Raw genomic sequence first — 23,746 nt, forward strand, 5'->3', positions numbered from 1 at the left:
TATCCTGCGACCATCCGTTGATGTTAACTGCTCCAACAACTCCAACAACAACAATGAACATTTTGATCATTTGGGAGCGCAAAGTTAGGCTCATCCACCTGCATGTCCTCCCTCATTCCACGTGTGGGAAAGCCAGCTGATATATGTGTGGTGGAGGTGGAGCTATGTGCGAGGCTGGTGGAGGGAAAAATATATGGGCAATGTGGGCGTGGGTGCCATGTTTCGGGGTGGTGCATGGGTGTGTGTGGGTACGGTTGGGGCGTGTGTGAGTGCATGGTTGTGACATGCTGAGGTGGATGTCTGATTGGTGGGGCCGGTGTAGGTGCAGTGGTGTGTTGTGGATACTCGTCAGGAAAAATTTCGGAGTCGATAGCTCGGGTGATTGTGTCCCGTACTGCCCTCTGCCTGTTTAAAGGCACCATTTCCAGTTTCTTCTAGCTGTCACGAGTAAAAAAACAAAACATTATTATGTGTAAAATATTGTTAAACGCATGTTGCATTAAACTATATTTATGAAATGTTGCTTGTAATTGACGTGTCTTACCATCGCATTTCCGTGCAAGGAATTAAAAAAGCCAGCTGCTCGGCGTGGATGTATCGACAAGGGGCACTGGCAGCCGAACCACTTCGGTACTCCCTTTCTTTGCGCCGGTGGCGAGTAAATGCATCCTTAACGCTTTTCCACTTGTTTTTGATGATATTGACTGTGAAAACAAAATTTGTACCTGAACTTATTATTGCTTTTATCTTTCATTTCTTAGGTATTTAGCTACTGGCCAGTCTTAAAAATTTGTACATGAACTAATAATTGCTTTTATCTTTAATTTCTTAGGTATTTAGCTACTGGCCAGTCTTTGGCCAGTCTTCACTACGCGTTCATGATTGGCAAATTTACTGCAAGCAAGATCATCCACGAGACCTGCTGTGCGATTTGGGATGTCCTCCGTGATGTGGTCATGTCCAAGCCCACCAAGGAGGAGTGGGTGCAAGTTGCTGAACTTTATGCCACGTCATGCAATTTTCCGAACTGTCTGGGAGCAATAGACGGAAAACATATTCGCATCATAAAGCCTATAGGGAGCGGCAGTCGGTTGTTTAATTACAAGAAATTTTTTTCCATCGTTCTTTTTGACGTAGCAGATGCGAACTACTGCTTCCGCTATATTGACGTGGGATCCTACGGCAGCAGCTCAGACTCTGTGGTATTTGCCCATTCAGACTTTGGACTCATGCTGTGCCACGGTGATCTGGACCTCCCGGGGAACACCGCGCTGCCAGGTACCGCTCAACCTGCAATGCCTTTTGTTTTTGTAGGAGACGAGTCATTTGTTCTTGGTGAGCATTTAATGAGGCCCTACTCTAGTCGTGGACTGAGTCTGGAGAAGAGGGTCTTCAATTATAGGCTCACCAGAGCACGCAGGGTTGTGGAGTGTGCCTTTGGCATACTCTCCAATAAATGGCGCTTTCTGCACTCGCCAATCAATCTTAAAATAGAAAACGCCATCTCTGCGGTGAAGGCAGCTTGTGTCCTTCACAATTTTGTGCGTCGCAGAGATGGCTTTCTATTTGATGATTCATTGGTGCGTTGCATGGAGAGTAGCCATTGGAGCGGCACCTGTGGTACAGCGCATTGTACCACCATTCAGGACCAATATGCGGCATATTTCATGACACCTGAGGGGGAGGTGTCATGGCAGATGAAGGCAATCCAGTCATGATTTAACCCATTTATCCTTGTTCTTACCTAATAAAGTCTCTTTAAATATAACTTATATATGAGCATTGTTTTTTGTAATGCACCACATTAAATGCACTTGAAAACACTGAACAGCTAAAAACACTGCACGCAGGTCGCATGATAACAGTTTGCATTGTCACCTGTGTGCAGTGTTTTCCTGTGACCTGCATGCAGTGTTGTCATGCATCCGGCAAAACACTGCATGCAGGTCATGGGTAAACACTGCATGCAGGTCTTGGTAAAACACTGCATGCAGGTTACATGCAGGCATGCGACCTGTTATGTGAACTGCGTGCAGTGTTCTCCTGTGACCTGCATGCAGTGTTGTCATGCATCCGGCAAAACACTGCATGCAGGTCATGGGTAAACACTGCATGCAGGTCTTGGTAAAACACTCCACGCAGGTTACATGCAGGCATGCAACCTGTTATGTGACCTGCGTGCAGTGTTCTCCTGTGACCTGCATGCAGTGCTATCATGCAACACTGCACGCAGGTCGCATGATAGCACTGCACGCAGGTTGCAGGAAAACACTGGAAGAACATGGAAAAAACATGGAAACGGTGAAATTTACCTTTTGCTGCTTTCACTTGCTTGTTTAAGCTCTCCCAATCACTGAATATGTTCTGGGCAACTTCTTCCCATGATCGTCGCCTGATGCGTCGATTTTTGTAATCTCCATGCCTCATGTCGTACAAACATGGTTTTGTCTTCACGACACGAATGAACGCCTCAGTATCGAGCAGCTGGGTTGTGGCTTCACATTCCTCCATTTTGCAGCTTCCTCTTCGGCCGAAAAAGACTGGGGTGGAGTCTGTGGCCATGTGCTGAACGGGCGTTATAGGCGCGACTTGTGATGACGCAAACGCGCAAACACTATTTACGTCCGTTCACGTCGAAGTCTATGGCCGCGAACGCGCTACAAAACGGACCAATACGCCGCAAAGAAGCTCATGGACCTTTTCAGGCGTAGGCCATTTTGTAGCACGTTCTGAAGGGCATAAAAACGGAAAGGTGTGAACCATACCCATCAAAACAATGGGATTTTCACGTTTGTACGTTTTGTAGAGCGTTCATAGAGCGTTGAACGCGCGACAAAACGTAAAGGTGTGAACAGGGCCCAAATGTTTAAACTGAGAAAAGAAAATAAGGTAATTTTGAAATTGATGGCAGCAACATGTCTTAAAAAGGTTGGAACAGGGCAACAAAAACCTGGCAAGTAAGTGGTACTAACAAGGAAGAGCTGAAAGAACATTTTGTAACTAATAAGGTTAATTGGCAACAGATCAGTAACATGATTGGGTATACAAAAAGAGCATCTTAGAGTCGCAGAAGTAAAGATGGGCAGAGGTTCATCAATCTGTGAAAAGCTGCGTCTAAAACTTGTCTAACAATTTATCTTCCTCAACGTAAAATTGCAATCACATCATCATCATCTACAGTACATAATATCAAAAGAGTCTGAGAACCGGAAGAAATCTCTGCGCGCAAAGGCCGAAACGCAATATTGGATGTCTGATCTTCAAACAGACATGATTCTGTGATGGACAGGCACTGCATAGGCACAGGAATACTTCCAACTATCTGAACATATTTTGCCGTGCTACCGAAAAATACAAGTTAAAGTTCTATCATTAAAGAAGCCATATCTGAACATTATTTTTTTTTTAAACTACCGTCTTCTCAGGGCAAAAGCTCATTTAAAATGGTCTGTTGCAAAGTGGAAAACTGTTCTGTGGTCAGACAAATCGAAATTTGGCATTCTTTTTGACAACCATGGGTGCCGCGTTCTCCAGACTAAAGAGGAGAGGCATGTTATCAGTGCTCACTTCAAAACCCTGAATCTAATGGTTATGGGGGTTGCATTAGTGTGTATGGAATAGGTTGTTTGCACATCGGGAAAGGCACCATCAATGCTGAAAGATATAGCCAGGTTATAGAGCAGCATATGCTCCCATCCACATGATGTCTTTTTCAGGGAAAGCCTTGCATATTTCAGCAGGACAGTACTAAATCGCATGCTGCTTCTTTGACAACAGCATGGCTTTGTTGTGCAAGAGTCCTGGTGCTTAACTGACCTGCCTGCCAGACCTTTCACCAATTGAAAATATTTGGTGCATCTTCAAAACGAAAAATACAACAAAAATTACCGAGGACTATTGAGCACTTAGAATCCTACATCAGGCATCAATGGGACAAACTCCCGCAACTGGTCTCCTCAGTTCCCAGATGTTTACAGAGTGTTGTTAAAAAAAAAAGTGGGGCTGCTACACCATGGTAAACATGGCCCTGGCCCAACTTTATGAGACGTTTTGCTGCCATCAACTACAAAACTACCTTTTTTTTCTTAAAATGGTAAATTTTCTCAGTTTAAACATTTGCTATGTTTTCCTATTTTCTGTTGTGAACAAAAATAGGAAAATTGAATTCCATACTTACCGCAATTTTCCTTTCCTGTTGTTGTGGAAATTTTACTAGGACGTGTTTTTAGTATATTGTAATATTGTCATCATGTCTCCCAGTGTCCGGATTTCTGCATCACGCTCGATTGGAACGTGACCCAGATTAAATCAGCACTGAGAGTAAACCATTGGGGTAGATCTCTTCCTGTGGATATGCGTGGCGGAGCAATGGTCTCTTAGCAGGTGTATGGACGCCAGCTAGGGCCCCTGCGCGGTGTGAAGATTTATTGGCTTGGCATGTATGTACTTGCTTTGCGGACATAGTATTATTTAAGATGCATATCTGCCTTTTTGAAAGGAATGTGCGTTTGTATTTCTGATGCGTCTGATCAGCGCGCTGGAAATGGTATGGCATTGTCCCTGCAGATAAGCTCACATCCATGAGAATCATAATAACGTTATTGGGCATTGCTCACTGAGCAATGCTGGATAAAGTTAGCTCCAGTGTTAATGGGAGATTGTGTAGGTGGGTCTGGAAAGATGGCGGCTAGGAAAACATGCGGCTGTGCACACGGGTTTAATTCTGTGCACAAGGGTTTATGCACACCGCTTCTATTATGATACAGACATACACTCCCTTTTCTATTGTACATGTGTTTCATTGGCTATGTTACGTTGATGTCACTTCCTGTGATGTCATTGTGTATGGAGGAAGCGATTGGCTGATGGGGTCATGACTTCCTGTTTGTAATTCCTTTTGTGGCTATATAAATAAATGGTGTGGGAGGTGCTGGAGGGGAGACACACTTGGAACAGAACTCCACCATGAAAGCATCACCTTTTTTTGACTCTACATGACTCTATAGAAGTACCTCCGGTCCTTGCACGAAAGAGCGTAATACAACTGTGCTTTTAAGCGGAGCAGATTACTATGCACAGGCAGTGTATATTAATTTCCAAAAAACTGTCTAGCTCAATGGCAGCACACAAATGGGTTAATCCCTCCCCCTAATCAGGATTGTAGTTCATACATTTGAACGAGTCGCCCAGCTTGCTGTTCCGTAACTAGACGACCGATCGGGTGGGCCCTGTGCTGCCATGGAGCTAGACAGGAAAGGAAAAATGTGGTAAGTATGGAATTCAATTTTCTCTTTTTTTCCTGTCAGCTCCATGCCAGCACACGAATGGGAAATAACTAGCCAAAAACAGGGAGGGTACGCTTAAAATTGAATTAAATACCCACAGCAGAAGAAATAACCGAACGGCCAAAACCAACCGTAGTCAAGGCAGCCGGATCTACACAATAATGATTCATCAACGTGTTCCGAGACGACCAAGTGGCCGCCTTACAAACAGTCTCCAAAGACACCCGACTTGCTGCTGCCCAGGACGCAGAGACTCCTCGTTGAATGGCCTGAGACTCCAGACGGCACTGGCAGGTGGTTGGCCTTGTAAGCCAACGTGATAGTCTTCAGCACCCATGAGGCAATGAGTCTACTGGATGCCCTAGCAACCTTCCTTGCTCCCGCTGGTACTACAAAAAGATGGTCTGTAGACCGGAGTTCTTTGGTGGCCGAGATATAACGTCTCAGCGACATCCAGGCGCCTAATGCGATGCTCATCAGTGGACCTAAAGGTTGGTAGAACAATCTCCTGCCGCATATGGAAACCGGTCACCGCTTTGGGTACGTGCCCAAGCATGGGGACTAGGGCCACCCTATCCACCAGGAAGGTAGTAAAGGGTTCATTAAACTCAAGAGCGGCCAATTCCGAAACCCTGCGAGCGGAGGTGATGGCAACCAAGAATGCCGTCTTTAATGTAAGGTGCCACCGAGACAAGGCGTCTCCAAACGCGCACGAGGCCAGAAAATCGAGAACGAGAGGAAGGTCCAATTTAGGGAACAGTTGTGCCCTGGGCAGTCTAACCCGTAATGCAGCCTTGATAAACTGAACCACGAGAGCATTGGAGGCAAGCTGGAGGCCCGTAATGGCTGACAACGCCGAACTCTGGCCCTTGAGGGTGCTAACGCTCAATTCCATACCCAACCCATGCTGCAGAAAGTCCAGCACAATCATGATCTGCGGGTTCAATGGCCTAAAGTCACGAGCCAACGCCAACTCCTGGAATTTCTGCCACACCCTAGGTACGGTTCGTGCTGGCTTTCCTAGAAAGACTGTCAGCAACCGTGTCTGAACATCCTAGCGTGACCAGCCTCCGCCTCTCAACATCCAGGCCATCAGGCAGAGCTTCATTGGTGCCAGATGCAGAACTGGCCCCTGAGAAAGATAGTTTGGCAAGAGCGCAGGGGCGGTGGGGGATGAATGCTCAGTTGGCAAAGGAGAGGGTACCAAGGCCTCTTGGGCCAGTTCGGAATGACTGCAAGGACTGTCACATCTTCTCCGCGGAGTCTCCGCAGAAACTGAAGGTTTAGAGGAACCGGAGGAAAGGCATACGCCGTCCGGAACGTCCACTCTACGTTAAGGGCGTCCGTTGCCAGTGCCTGAGGGCAAGGGAACCTTGAATCAAATCTGACAACTCTGGCGTTGATTCGGGACGCAAACAGATCTACTACGAAGGTCCAGTCCACCAGATCCTGAAAGACTTCGTCCAGTAGGCACCACTTGTTGTTGTCCACAGGAACACGAGATAGATAGTCCGTCTGGAGGATGAGGGCACCGGGAACATACACAGCTGAAATGTGAAGATTGATCTGGGCACCAAGTCAGAATAGGAGAGACCTCCATCTGCAAGGAGTGGCTGTGCGTTCCACCTTGCCTCCTGACATAAGCCACTGTTGTGTTGTCTACTTTCAGTAGGACAGATTTCCCAAGGACTAGCTGCTTGAAGGCTAACAATGCCTGAAAAATCGCTCAATTCCAGAACATTGAAAACAATCCCTCTCGCCTGAAAATCACATCTCCCCTGGGGTAACTGACCCAGACATGTTGCCCCCCACCCCAGCTCGTTGGCATCGGTGGAAATGATCGTCCACGAAGTTGGGTGGAGAAACTGACAGCAAAGGAGATTTTGGTCCTTGAACCACCAGGTGAGGCTGCTCCTAATCCGGGGAGTAATTAGAATCAGTAGGTCGAAAGACTCTGGGCCCACTTGACCATGGGACGTGGACACCATAGCGCCCACAATCCGAAGACAGTGAGATGAAGGAAGGAGATCGTGCGTGAGAGCCACGGAAAGGCGTTGTCTGACAAGAGGAAGTTTCTCTGGAGGAAGAGAGACCATACCACGTACCGTATCCAGTCTGGCCACCAGGTATCCCAGGTCTTGTGAGGGGGAAAGGTGGCTCTTTTCCCGGTTTATGAGCCAACCGAACTGCTCCAGAGTGGAGACCAGTAGTGACCGATGTTCGAGTACCGACTCTCGGTCCTGATGTAACAGTAGTATGTCGTCCAGGTAATGGAAGATACGGATTCCCTGCTCCCGAAGCAAGGAGACTATGGCCAGCAGAACCTTGGAAAAAACCCTTGGAGATGTTGTGAACCTGAAGGGGAGACAAAGGAACTGATAGTGGAGGTCGCATAGTGAAAACCAGAGAAAATGTTGAAAAGAACACTGGATGGGAACATGGAAGTAGGCGTCTTTTAAATCTATGGAGAGCATCCAATCTCCGGGATGAATTACCTTCAAGATAGTTTGCAGCGACTCCATTTTGAAATGGTCTTTGGCTATGAAATTGTTCAGTTAAGTCAGGTTGATCACTGGCCTCCAATCCCCGGTTCTCTTCTGTACGAGGAAAAGAGGAGAGTAAACCACCCCCCCCCAAAGCTTGACGTGGAACAGGAGAGATAACGCAATTAACTAGGAGGTTCTCCACGTAGGAAAGGAGGATTGACCCCCGAACAAGATCCAAGGGAAGTGGCGTTGGGCGAAAGACGGAACCAGGGGTTTTGTGAAAAACCCAATGATGGCTCTTTGTAACAATCTCCAGGACCCAGGGGTCTGAGATATTGTCCGCCCAGATTTCCCCGAACTTGGCCAACCTTGCTCCTACCTGGAAAACCTGGAAAGGCAAGCCTTCAAAAGGACGTCTGAGGCCCCTGGGCCCTTGCTGAGGGGCCTTTCTTGGCTATAGAGAAGGTAGTAGAAGGCCGCCAGGGGCAGCAAAATTCTTTCCCTGGCTTATAAGCCCGAGCCTCTTTCCCTCTGTTAAACGCCTCGTTCCTGAACAGCGCGTTCTTCTGTTTAATAAGTCTCCGGTCCTGAGGAATAAAGCTGGACTTTCCCCCGGTGGCCTTGTGTAACAACCGTTTCCGTCACGGCCGGGACCGAGCTCCGTCCGCGCTGCTGCGCATGCGCGACGTAGGGCGCCGCCCACTCTCGGACGGGGTCCGGCATCGTCATTGCGCAGGCGCGCCGCGGGACTCCGCCCCCTCACTCGGGCCGCCGTCATAAAGCCGCGGGCCACTGATTGATCGGCGTCCCACTATTGTGGAAGCAGGACGCTGATCAACACAGCCCTCTCCTGCTCCTTACAAGGATCAAGCCACACGAGTGCAGCAGTGAACCAACGCTTCCCCATCCAGGGGGTCAGCGCAAGCGCAAGTACCCAGGCTTCGGCCATACCTATTGGATTGTTATTAGGTCTCCAAACTCAATGCTATTGAAGTGCTAAATTCCAATCTCAATGCTATTGAACTGTTTAATTGACACCTCATACCTATTTGAACTGCTAAGTGATAACCAGTGAGCTGTACAACCTCATACCTATTGAACTGCTGAGTTCCAAACTCAATGCTATTGAACTGTTTAATTGACACCTCATACCTGTTGAACTGCTAAGTTCCAAACTCAATGCTATTGAACTGTTTATTGACACCTCATACCTAATTGAATTGCTAGTTGATAACCAGTGAGCTATGCAACCTCATATCTATTGAACTGCTAATTAATATCAGGTGAACTGCTATACCTCATACCTTACCTATTGAACTGCTAAGTAATATCAGGTGAACTGTTATACCTCACACCTATTGAATTGCTACTGTGATTTCCTCACTACCCTACTGGCATCTTACAGGGTAGAAGTGCTGCTATACGGGGTGCGATGTTGAGTAGCTCCCTCCTCGCCTAAACCTTAAGAGGTAGAGCTACAATGCGATACCCGTCCTTGATAGGAATAACCTGATCCGCAGCTGTCGTCCAAGGAACAGATAAACCCCGGGGCAGGGTGTTACACCTTGGCTATCGCGGTGTCCAGCTTATTGCCAAATAGAGTTTGACCTTCAAATGGGATCTTACACCACCCTTGTTTAGAGGTGGGATCAGCTACCCACAGCCTGAGCCACAGGGCTCTTCTGCTGGTGACTGCGGACAACATAACCCTGGCTAAGGACCTGATAACATCTACCGATGCTTCAGCAAAGATTTACCGAGATCATTCGAGACAGCGGTTTCAGCGCTGTCGACCCAAGCCTCCAGGGCTTTGGAGGTTGCCGCCATGGCAACTGCGGGTTTGCAGGCACCCCGGCCATAAGGTAGATATTTTTAAGATCCAGGTTCGCCCTCCGATCTAAGACATCCTTAAATGCAACGGCATCGTCCAGAGGCAATGTGACATGCATCGCCAGTCTCATGAGGGCTGCATCAATGTCAGGGGACTCCTCCAAGTGCTTAAACTCCTCTTTTTTAAAAAGGGACTCAGCTTGGAGAATCTATTGTGGAAGGAAGATTTTTTTTTTCTACCTGACCCCATTCCACCAGGATAATATCTTTAATCTCATCCATTAAGGGAAATGACAACATCTCTTTCCTAACATGTTTGAGATACCGTCTTTTCTCAGGCTGTTCCACAGCCTCTTCCCAAAGAAGAGCCTGCCAGAAGGCTTTACCAAAGGGCTGGACTAAGGCAAATTTAAACCCCTTGAACTGTTCGTCGTCATCCTCAGAAGAGGAAGAATCTGAATGGGGGCCAGAAGAATCACTGCCCTTACTAGAGCCGATAGTTCTGGATGGGCCTGGCCTAGCCTCTGAAACTGGCCTCCCACTAGGCTAGCTCTGCGGCTGCACCTGAGCGAAGGGAATTCCCTCAACGTGTCCTGAAAGACCTTCTTCATCACGGACATGACTTGTGAGGTGTCCGCATCCCTATCCTTAGTGGCCTCCAAAAAACATGATTGGCAAGCAGTCTTCCCTGGCAAAGCCCTATTAGGGCAAGCCCAAAACCCCCCAGGGTGGGGTTGCAGATGATGAGAAGGATCCGGCTGTGCAGAGGGAATCCACTGATTTACAAACAGAGATCCACGCAAAGAAGCAGGTGTCCACCATCACTGTGACTGGTGATCTTTCGCAGGGGAAGACTTGTCCAGAGGCATGCTGTAAGTAACGCGACTGGATCAATACTTGCTGTATAATTATACACTTTTCATTTCACTATATTGCACACCACACTTTTTTACCTCCACCGCTCTAAGCTTGCTCCTGTGATGGACTACAATCTCAATACAAACAAGTAGTCCCATCACTGGAGCCATTTTTTAAAATGTACTTTATTTTTTATCCGATTAATCGAACTTAATAATCGACTAACTAATCGATTTTTTAAATAATGGTTAGCTGCAGCTCTAGAACGCTCCTTCCCATCCACCAGTATGGGTGTACTATCTGTACCTGTGCCATTGTAATCTGAATTTCGCTCTCACAATTCTAGCACTCATTGGTCAGCGCAGTCATCTGACGGCACTGACCAACGAGAAGCTCTTCTTGACATTGCTAAATATGGTTATGGAGTTCCAGAATTTAACCGCTCTAACTGAAAAGAAGCACCTACGCCCTTTGTGGTTAAATCATTTTTCCACCAATTTTAGATGGTGACCTCTAGTCTTTGTTATCGAGTTTACTGTAAAGAGTTTATTGCTGATGTTGCCATTACCACTAAACACTTTGTACATCACAATCCTGTCCCCTCTTAATCACCTCACTTCTAGCGTGAACAAGTTTAGATTTAGCAACCTTGTCTCATAGCTTTGGTCTTCCAGCCCCTTAGTTTAATTGCCCTTCTCTGGACTCTCTCAAGCTCAAGGATATTCTTTCTGTGGATCGGTGACCAAAACTGAACCACATACAAATATGTATTTCTTAACTGCTAAACCACTGTTATACAAGTTTTTCTTTATCCTCTTTATTGTAATGTTGAAGTGTCGCTTTTATTTGACTCATGTTTTCAATGTTACCTTTAAATCTTTAATAAAAAGTTAATGCACAAAAAAGTATACACGGGTAGATTTTTGCATGACAGTTCATACGAAAAATCCCGTCGGAATGATTGATAATACCCTCAGAGGCTTGCCGTTTGCTGTTCGAAATTACATTTGATTTTCATTTTTAGCTAACAGTTGGTTTTGGAATGAATGGATTTTTTTGAACGAAAGCCACATTTACTGTTAGCATTTCATTAGTTCGAGCAAACTTTTCCAACATGCTCCTTCGATTTTTTTTCGTCACTGCAGTTGAAATCGATTTCACTGCATCAACAATTAGAAAACACGAATGAACATTCCGAAATTGATTTTGTTCAATCGATTCTAACCGTATATGCCCAGCTTTACTACTGTTGTGCATTACTATTATCTTGATTTGAGTTCTTTACTGTATTTTGTTTCCCTTTCCCTCTGCACTTTGTTTTGCACTGATTACTGATGATTTAATGGTTTTGTTTATATATTTGTGTACAGTGTAAGGTGTACAGTGCTCCTTATACTCTCATTGTTAATCCTTTGCAATGCAACTAATTTAACCGCTACACTCTTTCTCTATCCTCACAGAGAATGAAGCTTTCCTCTGCTCCTATATCTGCTGAGTTTTCCCAACATATTTTTCACTATTTCTCTTTTACCTAATAAAACATGCAGAAATACAATGTTTATATAATGTGTCTCATCTTCTCAATACACTAATACCACATATAATAGTCCACTTATGCCACATACAATTTTCTTCTTATAAATTACTAAGTTACAATGCATATTTAATTTACTTAAATCTTAACATTTCATTACATTTTCAAAACATTGTTATATTTTTCAGAGGATTATCAGTCTATAATACACAGCACAGTCATCGCCTCTCTCTCTTGTTTAGGAATTGTATCAATACTAATATATGACTGAATACTAAGCTTAACCCCTTAGTGAAACAGCTTCATAAAACGTTTTCGTTCCTGGGGACCGAAGCAATTTTGCAATTTTTGCTATATATTTTTTAACTATAATTTCCATCTTCCTCATTTATTGCACCTACATGTTTTTTAAAGGAAAAAATGGGCTTTCATTTGATGTGACATATGCATATATACATTCTTATTTTTTTATAGATACAACATTTTTTTTAAAAACCCACATTTTTCACAGTTTTGGCGATAATGTGTACATAGTTAGTGTAGCTAACAGAAAGTAATTCATAATACATTATTTTATTTGTCCTGATTTATAGGGTATATCGTATGTCTGGGATTTCCATATACTTCAGGAGTTATAGGTCACAAAATACAAGGAGTGAAATACAATTTTAGTTTGGAACAACTTTAGAATGTGGTATGTTTGTTTCCTATCTTTAATAGCTTTCTCGGCACTATAATTTCTTATAATTATTTTATTAAACATTTTTTACACCTTTTTTTACTTTTTTAAACTTTTTTTATTTAAAATTTTAAAAACTTTATTTTTAGATATTTTTTTTAAACTAGGGGGCACTGAGGGGTTATTTTTTATTTACAGGGGCTTTGATACTTAGTGACTTTTCACTCTACTAAGTAAGAAGTCTGAAAAACTTGCACCACCCTGTGCCTTCCCCTTGTTAGGGTGTGAAAGCTTAATCTAGGTTTCCCAGAGCTCCAAATAAAGTCACAAAGTAGTTTCAGATGTAGATAAAAAAAGGACCTAGGAAGTGTAATTGAGTTAGTTTAGAATAGGTACAAACATTTAGGGAGAATATTATGGATGTTAAGATACCAAGTACTGTACTTGGTACAGGTACAAGTACAAATACTATTCCAGCTCCAAGACTAGACTAGAGAAAAACTCAAAAGTTAGGAGGCTCCAGGAATTTGTGCATCCCTGTTTTAGTGTATGATTTCTTTTATATAAGTTATGCACCGATACCATTTTTTCTAGACCAAGTACCGATACTTATCCAAGTACTGATACATTTTTGTTTAGTGTCATGTGACAGGTTTTCTAAAACAATACAGACTAATTATTTCAGGACAGTGGTGGAGAGCCAGGGCCCTGTCACAGCTGCAACCATGGTAGTTCTCATAAAAATGGCAAGTATCGGCACTGGTATCTGAACATCCCTAGAGAATATCCATCTTATCTGCGTTCATTTGTCCGAACCACGTCAGAGAGCGAGAAACAATTGTGAAGGTCAAGTTTAGTCTTCGTCTCCTTTGCGCCACACGTTAGATATGGTCGCGAATGTCAAAGTGAGAGCAAAAATTCTAGGACCATCAATCACTGTTAACACTTGAATCATGACCAGTAAAAGCTTTTAAAGCATTGCTTATGGGAAATTTTGGGTATTGTAGTTTCACCGACGAACGCAATTTAGAGGCTTGACATGTTTGGTATCTATTTACCTGGTGTGACCCCATCTTTTATATTTTACAAAAAATTTAGTATTATATTGTTTCTGTGCACTAAATTTCATTTTGTTGTATTTTATCCTAAAAATACTGGTTTGATAAACATTTGCGCAAATACCGTGCAACATAAAAAATTTCAACTAGCATTTTTTTCTTCTACAGGGGCTCTGCTTTCAGAAAATATATAATTGTTTGGGGGTTTGAAGCTGTTTTCTAGCCAAAAATTCAGATATTATCATGTGTGTGCAAATAATAAGAAATTGCTCCAGGCAGCAAGTGGTTAAGGTACCAAAGACAGATAATTCATGAAGAATAGCCGGATGGTTTAAATATAGGAGGTCATATGCATATAGAAACAGTTTGTATTCTTTTTGTGCTCTGCTCTGAATATATGGATTAGAGGGGATAGTGGAAGCTAAGGGGGTTATTCACTAAAGAGCCGAAGGATGTAGCTGAACGTTGGGCTAATCCTTTGGCTCACTTCGGCTGCAGCAACCCTTCGGCTCAGCTGAACTCAGGAAAGGATCAGAGAGAGACACGTTTGTATGAATCTGGGCAGAGGGAGTGGAGAATAGAGATGAAAGCGTTTTTGAAGGAGGTTTTAGTAAAGAGCATTTTACAGTCTGCATTATGTTCTACCTATCTTTATCTGTTTGAGCTAAACAAGCTGATCTAGTACTGCAAAAGGGAACAGGAAGGCGGATAAATGCTGTCATCATTAAGCCTGCTTAGACAAGGTCCACCAACAAAGGTGACTGACCTTCCAATTTTGGGTGGAGCACTTGGTGACACAAACGTGAAAGGTGGCTGAAAAAAATGTAAAAGACATTGTGGATTTTTTTTTGCTGTGGTGGAGAATTTGCACATATTGCACTGGACACTTCAATAAAAAATAACACTGTATTGTGGAGTGATTTGTGATACCAAGTACCGTGATAGCGTGAAAAGATTGCACGGTCAGTTTATTGGGAAAGATTATTATAACAAGATAATACTAGATTGTTTGTAGAAACATGAATGTGAATTTTAAACAGGAGAATTATGTAGGAGATTATTATACTGGTAAACTTGCACTTTATTTTGTAAATATTGATATGAGTTTTTAAAAAGTGCTACACTATATTTTTGCATCTTCCAAGGACGCTAGCAAGAAACTGAGGCATGCTGGTAATAGAGCGGGGTTAAACTCAGAGGAGGCCTACAGTTTCTTGTTTGTCAGTGTCCAATCCTCCTGTAGGTGGCAGTATAACCTGCATTCCTCAATGGACAAGTAAGAAATTCAGATTACATTTAAGTTTACCATACTCGGTAATATCTCTTAATCGACTAACTCTCCAAAGTTATTTATACATCTGCGTGACCTAATAAATACAAGGAAGGAGAACAAAATCTCTTGACTTAGGTGGATTGCAGCTGTCCAAATGGAATTTGTTTTCTTTGTTGTAGAAGGCATTCTCGTGTCTACCCTAGGCCCTGTTCACTTGGGCTGCAGTCTCCGTCACCCTCTGAAAAGCGATCTGCAGTGGATCCCTTTTCAGAAGGCTGTGGAGCAGCGGCTGCCTGCATTCAAGAGGAGATCCTGCTGCCTTAGGGTTTTTAAAAAAAATCCCAATAGGATTTTCTATTGAAGCACCCTGCCGAAACGGAGTACCCATGCGGTGTGGCGCAGTCCCACTAATTTCATTTGTCATGTGAACGAGGCCTTAGGCTATAAATAGGTAACCTATTTGAAGCTGAACTTTGGGAAGAGCAAATATTGTCTAAATACAAGAGACATGTAATTACAAGGTGCCCTTTGTGTATTTTTTCCAGATCTATGTAGTGAAACTTTGCCTTTGTGCAAAAACTTTCTGCAATAAAGACCAGTCATCGCTTCTCTCTCCCTCTCTCCTCGCGCATGGTGACTGGTCTTGTATATGCCCCCTACTGTAGTTTTTGCAGGCAGTCTGTAGTGGCAGATCGACTGGGTCCTTCCCAAAGCTCTACTCAGGCTGTGTGCAGCACAGTTATTATGTTACCACTACCATAGGCATGTGCACGGGATGTGCCTGGGAACACCCTAATCGCCCTAAGCACAACACCGAAACTATAGGAGTGGACACCGTCACTAAGCCAGAACACACCTGGAGAGATCAAACATCTCTGTGTCCTGCAGGACTGGCCCTAGCTAAGGCTGCATTGGCAGCCACCTAAGGACCCCCGGGTGTGGGGGGAGGCTCCTGGCTCTGGCCTTGCACCTGCCGCTCCTTCCACTCTTCCCCTCAGTCTGCTGCTGTACACTTGCGTCAGAGACATGGTGGAGTTCCAGCCCGTCTTCCAGTTTATCATGAAGTCAGGGGAGGAAGGTACTGCCTCTGTCTGTGTGTTGTGTGACATGTGTCGATCAGAGATCACAGCTCTCGGCACAGCCCACCATTAACCACGCATAGCCACCTGAGACCCCACACAGCAGTGTGTTGTGTGACATGTGTCGATCAGAGATCACAGCTCTCGGCACAGCCCACCATTAACCACGCATAGCCACCTGAGACCCCACACAGCAAACCATAGACCTCGCATAGCCACCTGAGAGCCCACACAGCACACCATAGACCTCGCATAGCCACCTGAGAGCCCACACAGACCACCTAAGGGGGACCATACAGCCCACCATAGACCGCGCATAGCCACCTGAGAGTCAACACTGTCCAACATTAACCCTGCTAAGCCCACCTAAGAGTTTGCACATAACCCACCTGAGAGTCTGCACAGCCCACCATAGACCCTGCATAGCCATCTGAGAGCACGCACAGCCCATCATAGACCCCACATAGCCACCTGAGAGCCTGCACAGCTTACTATAGACTTTGCATAGCCACCTCAGAGTCTGCACAGCCCACTATAGACTCTGCATAGCCCACCTAAGAGTATGCACAGCCCACCATAGAACCTGCACGGCCACCCAAGAGTTGATGGTTGTGGAACCAGCTGCCTGATGGCTCTTTCAACTTCGTCCCACAAATGCTCAATAGGATTGAGATCTGGTGATTGTGGCGGCCACCTAAGCAAGGTAAATTCTCCCTCATGTTCTTGAAACCACTCCTGCACAATATGAGCACCGTGGCAGGGCGCATTGTCTTGTTGGAAGAAGCCATCTCCATTGGGATACGCCATCAATATGATAGTCTTGCCACTCTCCGTTCTGCCCTAACATTGGCGGCCACAATTTGCACGTTCAGACCCAGATTTTCGGCTGACAGACCAGTCTTTAAACACTTCAACAGGTGCTATTGAACATTTAACGAATTCTGCTGTTTTGCTGATACTCGCTCCATGGCTCCAAACGACAACAATCATCCCACATTCAAAGGCTGTTAAATCGCGTTGTTTACCCATATCTTCAGAAAAAAATCACTTCTACTGTCGGTGTAAACAACCTGCTTCCCTATTTATAATGGGCTCGCCCTCTAGCAACTTCAGCGCAAAATTATAGCTAATTTGCCTACAAGCGTCAGGTGGTCATAATAATCTGGCCACTCAGTGTAGATGGTGGTCTTCTGCATTGCTGTATAATGTATCGCTGGGATTTGTAGTCCCCTATAGCTGGTGGTATTCTGCATTGTTGTATAATGTGTTGCTGGGATATGAAGTACCGTATTTTTCCGTCTATAAGATGCCCCCATGTATAAGACGCCCCCAACTTTTCTTACCCAAAATTCAGAAATCAATATTTTAAATGATATTATGAATCACACTTACCTCTGAGCCAATCACTTTATTCAGCCTCTGTTGCATCACTGGTTCATCACTGGGCTTCAAACATATCAGTTTCTTCAACTTCTGCTGCATCACTGCTGTCTGCTGAGTCACTGTCTATATATACAAGATCATCCTCAGTTCCGTCCATGGCATTGCTGATTCCACATTTCTTGAAGGACTTCACAATCACCTCTTGTTTGACACCATACCATGAGTTTAGAACCCAATTGCTAACCTCAGTAATGGTTGTTTTTTTTACTCTTCCTGTCGGTGTCAAGTTACCCCCTGCTTTTTGCATCCATCTATTCCATTCTTCTCTCATTAGGACTTTAAATGGCTTGTTGATTGAAACATCTAGTGGCTGTAGCTGACCTGTAAGTCCACCAGGAATAACTGCTAGATGTGTTCGCAAATCTAATGCACTCCTTTTTGTCTTTTCCGTTAAATGTGCTCGGAACTAATCATAGACAAGTAGAGCTGGCTTCTTTAAGAGCCCTCAAGGTCTTCTGGACCAAACCTTTGCAAACCAAACGGCTATAAGGTCTTCATTCATCCATCCCTTCTCCTGCACTTGAACAATAATGCCAGGGGGTATGGTTTCTTTAGGATATGTTTTCCTCTTAAAAATAAGCATAGGAGGCAGTTTAGTGCCATCTGCACAGCATGAAAGCACAGCAGTGTAGTGTGTCTTTTCATGGCCACTTGTTTTGATTGCCACTGTTTTGATTCCTCTCACATCAACAGTTCTGTTGGAAGGCACATCAAAATTGAGAGGCACCTCATCCATGTTTGCAATCTGACTTGGTTGAAAATCATATTTTTTACGAAGTTGTATGACATAGGAGTGAAACTGTTGGATTTTCTCCTCATAAGCTGGTGGCATTTTCTGTGCTAACTTTGTGCGTGTTCTCATAGCCAACCCTTCTCTCCTCATGAAATTGAAGCACCATTTTGCCTTTCCTGTAAAATCAACAATCTTCATTTCGCTTGCAAACATTCTTGCCTGACATTGAATAAGCTTGGTTGACACACATAAGCCACTCTGGCGCTGCTCCAAAATCCAAGTCTTAAGCCTCTGCTCCAAGTTTGGCCATTTTGCTGGTTTTCCTCTCAAGGCCTTCTTCTTTTTGGGCATCTTAAGGAGTTGCTCTTCCTGTTTTCTCCACTGTCTGATCATACACTCAGTGGGAGGAGGTCCAAATTGTCTCTCTGCAGCTCTATTTCCATGCTCTTTTGCATAAGTGATAACATCCAGTTTAAATTTTGCAGAGTAAGCCAGCCGCTTTACAGGTTGTTTTTCACTTTCTGACATTTTTATGGTCACAGAATGCTCCGACATTATCGCTCTGGGCACTGCCTACACGATCTCCCCAGCAACAACTTACCTCAGGTTCAAAAGATTTATGATTGGAGGAGAACTGTTATCTTGTCTCTGCAATCCATGAGGCTAGTTTGCAGTGGTATCAGCACTTTCAAAACCGCGGCCCCGGTGTATAAGACGCACCTCTATTTTTAGCTCAAGATTCTTATGAAAAAGTAGCGTCTTATACACGGAAAAATACGGTACCTCTACAGCTTGGAGTGGCAGAACTACCGGGGTGTAGCATTTACAGCTGTGAATGGGCCCTGGCACTTCACCACTGTCACAACACTAAAAAAAAAGTATCAGTAATTGGTGTCGACAAGTACTTGAGGAAAAGTATTGGTACTTGTTCTGAAAAAAATGGTATTGGTGCATCCCTACTGGCTACTACCCACCTCATACAAAAGGGCTATTCTTGTTACTTGTAAATAGATTAAACAAGTATTTCAGTAAGGTTTATATTGGTTTATTTATGGATGTGATTTCTGTACCTGTGTATAAAAGCTAGATCGGTATCTGGGACTTACCAACCGCATCAGTCTCTGCTGGGATCATATGTGTGTGCTCAGGCTATGATGGGTAGCATTGCCAGAGATGCTGCCAAGTGTTTAGACAACAGTGATGTCCCAGCTGAACATACTTTTCAGCGCTTCCCTCGGACAATTGTCATATATTTGTGTCTCCTGTCTGTTCGTTCTTCAGCAAACTTCAATAGTTGATGTATATGCACAGGAGCAAAGAGGTTTGGGGTGATGGAGAGGCTGCCCATAGCAGCCAATCAAGTTGTATCTGTCTAATGGTTGCTATGGGCAACAGCTTCATGTATGGACCAGTTTTTCAGTACTTACCCCAACTGTTCATTTGAAGCCACCTCATCAGTGCCTCTATAACACATGGGCCCAGGACAAGAGACTAATCCTTAGGTTACCCACCTCCGCTGAGACAGCATATCATTTTCCTTCTGCACTTTTTGTAAATCCTCCTTTAGCCTGGTTGACAATTCTTGGCCATTTTGACATTCAGCTCGCGATGCCACCACCTCTGTCCGTAGCAATTCCAACTCTTGTTCTACTTGACTCAATATATCCTCTTTATTTAACAGCTGAAAAATGTATGACACATTATGCTAATTAGGTTAATTTTGATCAATCAAGTAATGTTTACAATAAATCTGGTGCCAACCCAGTATAATAAACTTTATATAATTTTAAATATATTTTTATATCCCATATTTACAGCTCTCAAAGAAACAAATAGGAATGCACAATAAACTCTGTTATCTGGTATTCAACTAACCAGAAAAACAAATAATGTGTACTTACTGTTCTGCTGATCTGCGGCATGCAATATCCTGGAAACAATTGTGTGATTATTTGTCTTAATTTGCTTTTGATTACTGCATTTCAATATTAATATGAAGTCAATACAGAGTTTATGTTATGGTATGGTATAGCATGGGGTATGGCATTAGTTAGACCTATTTTTAATAGTAACTCTCAAACAACCAGAAACTACATTTATCCGGAATACACCGATCCCTGTGGATGCCGGATAACGGGGAGTTTACAGTATCATATAAACTAAGGATGCCCCGAAATTGAATTTTGAGACCGAAACTGAAAATAAAAAATTTGTCAGGCTGAAACCGAAAATTACTTTTTTTTCCCCAACCGTTTTAACATTTTTTTAAATTATTTTTTCAATTATTTTATTTTACCGTTGAGGGCTCTAGGGAAATCTAGCACTTACGGCATTTTGCCAAAAGTGCCATTTTTGGCCAAAATGTTTGGCGCATCCCTAAAATAGATAGAGTGTAACCCATAAACACCATACTTCCAACAATAATAAACTATTCTGTAAAGTACATCAACAATAAAAATAGCGCTGACAAAGAAAAAAATGCAATCAATGCTTGTTGAAAAAGTTCCTTATTGAAGTACACACAGTTCTTATTGGTTACTAAATTACAGCAAATAATTTTAGAAAAGCAACAATGTTACTTGGAGGGATGGTGAAGGGGGTAGGGAAAGAGTTAGTAGGATGGCCTGCCCATGATCCATTGGGAAATGTGCAGTACTAGTACAATTCAGCAGATTAATTAAGGGCCTATTCACTGCCTATTGTACTGCAGTTATGCATGCACCACAACATTTTTTTTTGTGCTTTGACTCATTTTGAATGAGCCCAAATGCAGGTGAAATGACTTGTGATTTTCTTTCTTCACCACATTACAAATGCATTGTGTATACATGCTGGGTCATTCCAAATGAATTGCAAGGCACACAGAGGGGAATTTATCAAAACTGGAGCAGACAAAATCTGGAGCAGATGTGCATAGTAACCAATCAGCATCCACATTTCATTTTCAAAGCTTAACTGAACAAACTGAAGAAAGAAGCTGATTGGATGCCATAGGCAACTGCTACAGATTTAGTCTGCTCCAGTTTTGATAAATCCCCCCATACACGTTACAGTGCACTGCAGTGAAGTGTGTGATACTTCAGGGAACATGTGTGAAGGGGTCCTCAAAGAACACAGGAAGTGAGACCTTCACCACACCCCTGCTATCAGCACCGTGGCAGTGGGATAAAAAGTCAGTGGCAAAGTGCAATGGGTGCAGTGGTGGTAAGTGGCGAAGTGGATTTTTGCAGTGGTGGCTGGTGGCAAAGTGCACATAGGCTCAGTAACAGTTGCACGCAAAGTGAATTCAGGTTACATAGTTAGTCAGATTGAAAAAAGACACAAGTCCATCGAGTTCAACCTATAGAGATGAGAGGAGAAAAAAATAAAAAAGTCTAAAACAGGACACCATGCCCACAGTTACCCATTGCTGATCCAGAGGATGGCAAAAAAAAAACAAAAAAACACACCCTATAAAGCATGGTTTAATTTGCTCCCACAGGGGGAAAAATTCCCTGAAGGAAATCGGATATTCCCTGGATCAGCCATCTTTGGTGCTTTATATACCTATAAGAACTCAATATCCAATAATATTCTGTGCATTTAAGAATACATCCAGATTTTTTTTAAACAGTTAACCTAGCTACCTAGAACTAGCTCCTGGTGAAGTCTATTCCACATTTTCACAGCTCTAACTGTGAAGAATCCTTTCCGTATGCAAAAGGTTAAACCTCTTTTCCTCCAGACGCAAAGAATGCCCCCTTGTCTTTGCAGTAACCTTAAAGTGAATAATTTGGAACCAAGCTCACTATATGGACCACTATATGGTGCAGTAGCAGTTGGTGGCAAAGTGGAGTGTTGAAGTGTATGGGTGGCAATCGCTGACATAGTGAGCCAGTGCGTAGTAGCCATTGGTGGCAAAGTGCTTTAGGGGGCCACGGGAAGTTTCAGGTAAAGTCAATGCAGGTGCAATAGTAGTCGGTGACAAACTGCATGCAAGCAATATTTGGTTCCTTCTGAATTACCAAGTTTTGATTTGTAAACTTTGTGAACTTATTACAACCCCAATTCCAAAAAAGTTGGGATGCTTTGTAAAATCTACATAAAAACAGAATGCAATGATTTGCAAATCTCATAAACCCATATTATATTCACAAACATAACAAATGTTTAAACTGAGAAAATTTACCATTTTAAGAAAAAAAATAAGGTAATTTTGAAATTAATGGCAACAACACTCAAAAAAGCCGGGACAGGGCCATGTTTACCACGGTGTAGCATCCCCTCTTCATTTAACAACACTCTGTAAATGTCTGGGAACAAAGGAGCCTGATATAGGATTCTAACTGCTCAACAGTCCTGGGTCTTTTGTCGTATTTTTAGTTTCAAGATGTGCCAAAAATTTTCAATTAGTGAAAGGTATGAACTGCAGGCAGGCAGGCAGGCTTGTTAAGCACCCGGACTCTTCTACTATGAAGCCATGCTGTTGTCAAAGATGCAGTATGCGGTTTAGCATTGTCCTGCTGAAATATAAAAGGCCTTCCCCCCAAAAAAGACATCTGGATGGGAGCATATGCTGCTCTAAAACCTGGATATACACTGAGTGGCCAGATTATTATGACCACCTGACGTATGAAGTTGAAAGATCCATCAGGCAGCTGGTTCCACAACTATCAAATCTCACAGAACTGGACAGTGCTATTCATCAGGCATGGTGTCAGATTCCTCGCATCACCTTTCAACATCTCGTGGAGTCAATGCCAAGAAGAATCGCCGCAGTATTGAAGGCAAAAAGTGGCCCAACGAAGTACTGATGGGGTGGTCATAATAATCTGGCCACTCAGTGTATCTTTCAGCATTGATGGTGCCTTTCCAGATGTGCAATCTGCCCATTCCACACACACTACTGCACCTCCATACCATCAAACATACAGGCTTTTGAAGGGAGCGCTGATAACAATTCAGAAGGTCCCTTTCCTCTTTAGTTCAGAGAATGATAAGCCCATGGTTGCCAAAAAGAATGTCAAATTTCGATTTGCCTGACCAAAGAACAGTTTTCCACTTCGCAACAGACATTTTAAATGAGCTTTGGCCCAGGGAAGACGGTGGCGTTTCTGGACCATGTTCAGATATGGCTTCTTCTTTGCATGTTAGAGCTTTAACCTGCATTTGAGAATGGCACAGCTAGCGGTGTCCACAGACAGTGATTTTTCAAAGTATTCCTAAGCTCAAGCAGTGATGTTCATCACTGTTTTTAATGCAGTGCCGTCTGAGGACCCCGAAGATCACAAACATCCAATATTGCATTTTAGCCTTGTCCCTTGCGCACAGAGATTTCTCCAGATTCTCTGAATCTTTTGATAATATTATGCACTGTGGATAGTAATATATTTAAAGTAGGGATGTCCCGATACCACTTTTTTAAGACCAAGTACAAGTACTTGCCCTCAGGTACTTGCCGATACCAATTACCGAACATTTTTCCTAAAGGGACATGTGACACTTTTTC

General features: G+C 43.5%; 1 protein-coding gene across 1 annotated transcript in view; it reads right to left on the reverse strand.

Annotated features, from left to right (window-relative positions):
* The window catches only part of GOLGA1 (golgin A1), a 309,940-nt gene extending 289,349 nt beyond the window's left edge, over positions 1 to 20,591 (reverse strand). The window contains exons 1-3 of the mRNA XM_018563762.1: positions 20,587 to 20,591; positions 20,405 to 20,453; positions 19,770 to 19,939 (exon numbers count right to left, since the gene is read on the reverse strand). Of these exons, the coding sequence (XP_018419264.1) occupies positions 19,770 to 19,939; positions 20,405 to 20,453; positions 20,587 to 20,591 (224 nt within the window). The remainder of the gene's footprint in view (positions 1 to 19,769; positions 19,940 to 20,404; positions 20,454 to 20,586) is intronic.
* Between the last annotated feature and the right edge of the window lie 3,155 nt (positions 20,592 to 23,746).

This window comes from Nanorana parkeri, unplaced genomic scaffold, assembly GCF_000935625.1.
Source record: "Nanorana parkeri isolate BGI_ZX_2015 unplaced genomic scaffold, ASM93562v1 scaffold693, whole genome shotgun sequence".
Lineage (NCBI taxonomy): Eukaryota > Metazoa > Chordata > Amphibia > Anura > Dicroglossidae > Nanorana > Nanorana parkeri.